The sequence below is a fragment of the Artemia sp. Qi Xiang Cuo genome, chromosome 20 (assembly GCF_049724085.1).
Source record: "Artemia sp. Qi Xiang Cuo chromosome 20, ASM4972408v1, whole genome shotgun sequence".
Taxonomy (NCBI): Eukaryota; Metazoa; Arthropoda; class Branchiopoda; order Anostraca; family Artemiidae; genus Artemia; species Artemia sp. Qi Xiang Cuo.
The window spans coordinates 4,191,335-4,199,283 of NC_142813.1; the positions used below are offsets into that span (position 1 = coordinate 4,191,335).

General features: G+C 33.3%; 1 protein-coding gene across 1 annotated transcript in view; it reads left to right on the forward strand.

Moving 5' to 3' along the window:
• The window catches only part of LOC148939785 (uncharacterized), a 26,383-nt gene continuing 18,434 nt past the window's right edge, over positions 1–7,949 (forward strand). The window contains exons 1-2 of the mRNA XM_089105725.1: positions 1–158; positions 3,084–4,091. Of these exons, the coding sequence (XP_088961851.1) occupies positions 45–158; positions 3,084–4,091 (1,122 nt within the window). The 5' untranslated portion in view covers positions 1–44. The remainder of the gene's footprint in view (positions 159–3,083; positions 4,092–7,949) is intronic.

The window sequence follows — 7,949 nt, forward strand, 5'->3', positions numbered from 1 at the left end:
AGAACTTAAAAAAACTTCTCGAATTCACTTACAAAGTGTCTATAATGTTATTCGCAAATGTTGTGTCAATTTCGGTTATCGCCCTTGTACTAACTCTCCCAACATGTATGTCAAATGTCCAATGTATATCTGAAGGTGCAAAACTAACAATTATTGATGTAAGTAAAGTTTTTATATTCCGTTGGTTAACTTAATTAAAAAAGAACTCGCTGAAAAAATAATCAAATAATTCTATAGAAGGATACTAAATTTAAGACCAGGAGGAATAGAGTAGGCTATAAAATAGACACATTAAATGTTACATATATATAATATATATATAGTATTACATATACGATAGTCAAATCCAGAAATGACCAGACATTATTATCAAAGAATAAATAAAACCCAAAAAATAAAAAATTTGGCGTTCTTGAGATATTATAGCTACGCCTACCCCTCGATATTCTCTGAGTGCATCAACCTGATAATCTTTGCGCAAACAGTACAAGCTGGAAGCAGTGGCAGTAGCAGTTGAGCCGCAAAAATATTCGTAGTCTGAATTAATCGCAGTCGCAGGTAGTCATGGAGTCATATTCATTTAGTCATATTCGCAATTAGTCATATTCGCAGGCTGTCAAAGTCGCAAGAAGCCTGAGTTGCAAATAGTAACAGTTGTTATCGCAGCTAGTCATAGTTGGTGTCACAATTGATAGTTTACTGAAGTTTAAATATTTTAGCTTACTAATAGATAAAACCGTGAATAGTTGCTGTTTCAGATATCAGTCGCAGTTCAGTTTCAGTTGCAGTTTTTTTCAGAGCTGTAGTCAAAGTTGAAGTCATGAGTTGTCACAGTCCTAAGCAATGGTAACTTCAGTCGCAGTTGCATATAGTCACAATAACCTTGACAAATTGTCTGACACAAGTAGTTGCAGTCTATAAGTAGTCATGGTCAAAGTAAGAAAAGTCACACTTGCAAACAATCGCAAGTAGACATGTTTACAGCTGCTGTCACTGCTGTTGATTTTGCAGTCAAGTAATAGACAAAAGCATAAGAGCTTCAAAACTCCGCTGCTTAAAAGAGACAAATCTCTTTTAAGCAATGGAGTAAACCCTTTTATATTTTCTTGCATTTGGAACTTTTATCAGAACTCTCCAGTTTGTGTGAAGTCTAGTAGCCAAATCAGTGATCTCAATTATGTTCGTCGTTGAGTAAAACAGATCTCTGTTTTGAGTCATGTAGTTTTTAACAGTGTTGTTCAAGTCACTACACTTCGCATTCTCCTTTACCTCATTGAGTCCTAAATATGTGCAAGAAACCTTTCCTACACCGAGGAAAATAATTTGTGAGACCTCACTGGCTAAGCATGACAAAACAAAAAAAATACTAGAAAAAATGGGGATAATAACAGCCAAGGAAAAATTGAAGAGTTATCTCATATTTTTCGCTCAAGATGAAAATGGAATTTTCTTTTGTTTAGGTTTTTTACATTTTTCCCGCGTGGATGACATTTTCAACATTCCCCTTATGTGTGAAGAGCTTTAGACACTACAGCTTGCTGTGAATAGTGCTTACAGTTGACGGAAAGGGATAATGCTTTCAGCTGCACCTTCAAAACTAAATTATTCATTTTCAGTTTCAAATAACTTCCAAATATAATTGCTCATGTTGGCCCCGTCAAATTTTTTGCCTCCACTTCACTTTAGCAGCTTGATAAGTCGAAAATGAAATTTTCTCACGCTTTATCCGTCAGAATCAAAGGTCAATATGATAAAAGAGCATCGAGTAAACTTTACAATAAATTTATTGCACTCTATGCTTTTTGCAACAATTGTTGCTCTTTGCAAAAATTTAGCATTTTTTGTCTCCGAATACAATAAATTCTGTTCTGTCTTTTTGTTATTTTGAAAATATTTTCTTGTGTTTCCTATTTGGACTAAAAACAGTTATATTTCTAGTCGTTAAGATGTTTGGACAATTTATGAACAGTTTGATAACCTATTCATTAGATTCCGTATCAGACTTGACTTAACACTTAACTTTTCTTTAAGTTGTACCAGGCCTGGTTAAATTAATTTTGTATTAAGAATGTATAAATATGTTTTAAACATGTATTTACACATTTACACATATATCTAACATATTAAAATGTGTGAAAAATATATGAAAATTTTGGTGATATTTTGATTAAATTCTGGAAGAGGTCTGACTTAATACTTAATTTTTTCACAGTTTGTACAAGGACTATTTAAAGTCATTTTGAATTAAGAATGTTTAAAATATTTCTATGTGGTAAGACGTGGTAAGATACAATGAAAAATTATCGGAACCAAAACTGTGTTAATTGAAAAATGTGTGAAAATTAGGTGACCTATTGATTTTATTCCATAAGAGGTCTGATTTAATACTTAACTTATTGATTAGATTTTGTAAGACGTCTGAATCAATGCTTAACTTTCTGACTAGCCGTACCAGGTTCAGTTTAAGTAACTTTGTATTAAGAATATTTTCAATATTTTTAGGCTGCAAGTTAGGCTATTCAAAAAGTATATGAATAGTTTGATGACCTGTGTAATAAGATTGGGAAAGAGGTGTGACATACTGCTTAAATTGTCCATAAGTTGTACCAGGCCTAGTTAAAGTAAGCAAATCAAGCTTAAAACGAACGAATTATTTTTTACTGTTAATAATAATTGAAACTCAAAACGAACAGAAATTATATAAACAATCATGGCAAACAAACATACGACAGGTACTAATATAAAAGAATAAATAGATCTTAAAACGAGTAAAACTTAAATTGAACATGTAAATCAAGCTTAAAACGAAGGAATTTTTTTACTATTAACAATAATTCGTGTGATTATACCTGAAAGCCTCTGAAGAAAAATCTGTACTGGAGTTCACAACGTACCGTGCGTTCGGACTTTTCTTTTAGCAGACAAATATAAAAAAAATATTCTTCCAATCTTTTGATATATTTTTTAGATATTGTCATTTAAATGCTTACATGTATTAATGTATCATGTATCATGTACTAATGGGATAATGTATTAAAAGCCCATATTGGATTCTATTATCAAGCACTAAATTTCTCTTTTAGGCCATATCAAGTGAAGAAGTAACAGATTGTATTCGTCAGTTTAAAAGCAATATTTCTAGCCTTTATATATCTTCCCCGTTTCTGACAGAACTAAAAACAGACTCATTGAATCTTCGCTCCTTAAGGTATTTGCTTAGACTTAATATTACTGCTGAAAACTTGCATACAATACACCCACAGGTTATTGATTGCCCTATTGAGGTACGGAGTTCGTTGTATCTCCACATAAAAAGTAATAAACTTATTGCACTCACAGAAGACCAATTCAAAGGCTGTGATAGATATATTGAAGTTTCATTAGACGGAGGAGTAATGGAGTCTATATCTCTTGATTATAGCCCTTACCGAAGTGAGAATATGAGAGGGTTGTATATAAGAAATATGCCAAATCTTAAAACAATAAATCCACTCAAGGCTAACATAACGGGCCAAGTGATAATTGAAAATACAGGAATTGAACAACTTCCTCCATATATGCTTGCATCAGCTTGGGTAACTATACCCCATACTTTTTTTAGAAACAACCCACGTTTGAAAGTTGTACCAAGTCATTTTCTGTCCGGTGGAAATGTGCACTGTAGAGTATCTTTTGAAGCGGTTCCTCTTGAAGAATTCGAACCATTTTTCATAGATAATACTTTTGAAACGGTAATTCTTCAATTGGGAGGACACAACATAAGACATATCAATAAAACTGTTTTTGAACCGATTTTTGAAAATTGGAACAAAAGGTTGATCGACAAAACTGGTTATCACTACTATATTAACTGGACACGCTGGGACGCCCCGGACCTAATTTGTGATTGTTCAATTAACTGGCTCGCCACTGACGAAGCACTCAAAAAATTTGTCGGGGGAGCTCAATGTGAAGGAATAGGACCACTGGAACAAATGACAGCTGAGCACTTTTTTCACTGTTTTAACTGTCCTACCCCTGATGGCCTTTTTTCAGATCCAAGTGAATGCAGATACTTTTACCAATGCTCTTCTGGACGTCCATATTTAAAGGTTAGCCAAAATTTAATTTTTCATAAAAAATAACCATATTTTTAAGCCCTTTAAAGCTGTTACCTCTGATTTTAATTTTATAAGTGCAAAACAGTTGTATTTTTGTTGTATTTTTTTCAATATTGCTGTATTGAATTAAGAGTCTATTGCTTGCAAGGTTTAAGATCAAGAGCTATGAATGATAAAAATACGTAAGAGCAGGAGCTATGATGAAGAGTAATGTAAAGTCTCTTCCTGATTTAAATTGTGTTAATAGATTAACCTAGCTGTCAATATTTCTGTTACAACTTCCGCTTGTCACGGAATCCAAGGGATTTGCTTGAATATGTGTTTAACCATAGTAATGTGAAAAGTGATTTGATTCCTAGAAAATATTCATAAACCCATAGAAAGATACATATATATTGGTGCGTTTAGCCTTTGGATAGGCAGAGTATGTAGAGTATGCAGAGTATGTAGAAAGCTATGGCTTTGATATAAATAAAGACTGTTTATATGAAACATCTATGGACTTGAATATCTAGCTCTGCAAAATGGTATACTAGTTTGTAAGCACCTTTGAATGGACTCGCCCAACTCTTTAACATTAAAGATAAAGCTTACAGTAAGATTAGAATCATATAATACTCCGGCTTAAAACAAACCGAAGTTTTGTACTATCAATTGATTTAAAAAAAAAACTAAAACGAACATATAGAGAAAACATTGATTTAGTCAATCCGCTCATGGTACAAAACATGGTACAAAACAGTTTCATTCCAAAAGTAACTGAAACTCTAAAAAGGTGTATTTTCATAAACAATAGGCACATAAAATTTTTATCGTTTTATGATGATCCTAAATATATAACAATTATTAAGTTTAATTCTACCTGTCAAAGCTACAAGCCTGACGAAATCTGCTGATTTTCAGAAAATTTTAGGAAAGGTTCTTTGAAATAGAAATCGAAAGTTCTAGTGCCCCTTTTGAGTGACCAAAAAGATTAGAGAACAACTAGCCCCCCTCTCGTACCTTCCTTTTTGCTAGAGAGATGTGATTAAAATATTTAAACTAGCTTTTTGATTTAGTTTAGTTGAAAAGTTCGCTAACTCTTCCTTTGGGGAGGACGTAACCACCCAGAGTCCTTAGGGAAAAGTCATGAAGTTACACAATCTGCCTATTGTTCACATATAGAATGTCCTGATGGGAAACATAGAAACGTCTTTTTTTTTGGGGGGGGGGGGTGAGATATTCTGTAGTATAAATTTAGCAAAGGGAGAATTTTCTGTGGGGAAAAAGGATCATGGGAAATTTTCCAGGGGAAGATTCACACAGGGGTTAGAGGTGGAAAGATATTTTTCTGAAATGCTTTGAAAAATGGTTAGAAATAAAAAGACTTACTTTTAGTTTTTTCAACTAAAAGTAAGGAGAAACATTGAAACTTGTGACAAAAATAAATTATTCTGCATAAAAGGGGGGTAGCCCCTTTTGATCCCTTGCTCTTTGTGTTAAAATTTGAGTTCTATCACAAGTCCTTAAGAAAAACTGCTTATACACTAGGTCCGTTGAAATTGTAGGAAATCATTTTTAAAGAACTTTAAGACTTAAACGTAATTATCAAGAGCTTAGGAATGGGAAGCGCAATCGGCAGCCTATATATCTGGAAAAATTTAAGTTCATTCTTTGCTGTTTTATGGTTTCTTCTTGCCAGTTGAAGAAAAAAACTGCCAAACATCTAGCAGTGGTATTGAATCTACATATGAGTTACCCTTTATTATTCACAAGAGTGCCTTTTCTTATAAGGAAAAACTCATCTTTTATTTTTTAAATCGATACTAAGAAATTCGATGTCTAAGGCTATCAGTTTGCTAGCTTAGACATATGTTATTTTCTATGTCTTTGGGGTTCTAAAAACTAGCATTTTACTGAAAACTGTGTTTAATTGAATTTCTTAGAGAATTATAAATTTCTTCTAGAAATTATTGATATCATGGTTATTAGCAGTCTGGTAAGAGACTTGCAAATTAGTATTTGCTTTCTTCAGGCTAGACGTAGAATTTTTTACTCCATCCTGTTTAGAGAAGTCCAGCTCGGGTTTTCAGTGACTTACCGGCTATTAAAGATATTGGTGAATATATTGGTAAATCTGGTGAAATATTGGTAAATTGGTGATTAGATTTACCAATATTGGCAAAATTGGTGAAAAATTTGTAAATCTCCAATATACTTTGTTTGATTGGTCAAATAAAAAAAGATTATATTAAGTTTCAACTTGCTCTTTGCTTCCGTAAGAAAAATTTCTTTCTTTAGTTGATAAATCCCAGAAAAGTGTGCTTATTCAGTTCAAACGTAGCGCATAAGTTATCATGCCTGGAGGCTCGATTTGACAATTCCAAGACATTTTATTTGGGGTATTGAGCTTCCAATATAAGCCAATGGGAGGATGAGGAAGCAAAGGTTTCTTTGTGTATTCCATTCGTTTAAAAGGTTTATGCTATGAGTCTCTGTTAGGATATGTTGGAAACCTATGGTATGATTGCTGAACATTATTGTCCTATTTTTGCAACTTTGAAACTGTTTGAAACTTGGTTATACGACCTTTCAAGGTTTTCGCCCATTACAAAAACTGAGATATAAGTACTTACTGAGAAACCTTTGAGCACCTAGGGGGTCACAATTACAGAGAGAAGGAGGGGAAAGGTCTCTGTGATGCAGACCGTGAAGGATCAACCTGTGTTTAGACAGGTCCCGTCAGCTGCATATCTTCTCGCATCAACGATTAAATGGCATAGTACTACAGGATACCATCGTGGGAGGATTCTTTAGGAGGAAAACTGCAAAAGAGCCTAAGATCCATACAAGGACAACAGTTTCGGCTAGTTAATGGAGAGGATTGGCCTACCACTGGGAACTAGTCAGATGCGTAGTCTCAGAATAACCCAATAGGACAAGTTCATTTGCTTATACTACTGGCTAGTAAAACTATTAGCCTGACTAAATGTTTTTATTGTGTAGTAATTAATTTTGGTCCGAGATGACTTGCCACAGTTGATAAAGTTTTGAGGGCAATAAGACATATTGATTTGAAATAAACAGAAGTATTCCAGCTTTGGCACCTTTTTGAATACATATTCTACCATTTCTTGCCCTAGATGATTCAAGCTGTCTAAAGATGTCACTGTAAAAAGATGTCACATCTTTAGACAGACGTCACTGTCTAAAGATGATTCATTTAGTAGTGAATATTTGTATGATTTCTGCACAAGGAAGCGTCTACATACCCAGCTTTTCTACAAAATTTTATTGTAGGGAAATAGCCAAATTGTGAATTTTTGAGCCCTTACTCTCGCTACAAAGATGACTGAAAACAACTAACGGTCATGACCATTGCACTATATGTAAAAACTTGAAATTTATGTTTGTTGTGTTGATTTTGTGTCATTTTGTATGTTGAATTTTATATTTAATTTCTCTCATGCTATAATTCATGAGTATTTTTTGATAATTAATTCTTTCGCAATGATGCGGCAATCTTTGTTTTAAATATTATCTTGCTCGTGACGTCAATTCGTTTTCCTTCGGTTTAATTTATTCACTCGGAAATTGAAATTCTTATTTCATTCTAATACGTTCCTTATTTATCTTTGGCTGAAAGAAGAATAGGCCCATTTGGTTTGTAATTGTTAGTCAAGTGAAACAAAAAGCTTACAGAGTAATTTTTTCATATTTGGAATCAAAAGGAAAGTTAGTTTTTTTTTGGCATAATTCTTCATTATAACAATTATTTCTTGGCAATCATTTACACCTAATGCTTTTTAATTACTGTTAGTCAAACCTAGTCAGTCAACCATCCAAAAGCAGGAATAAATTTTGCTTCAC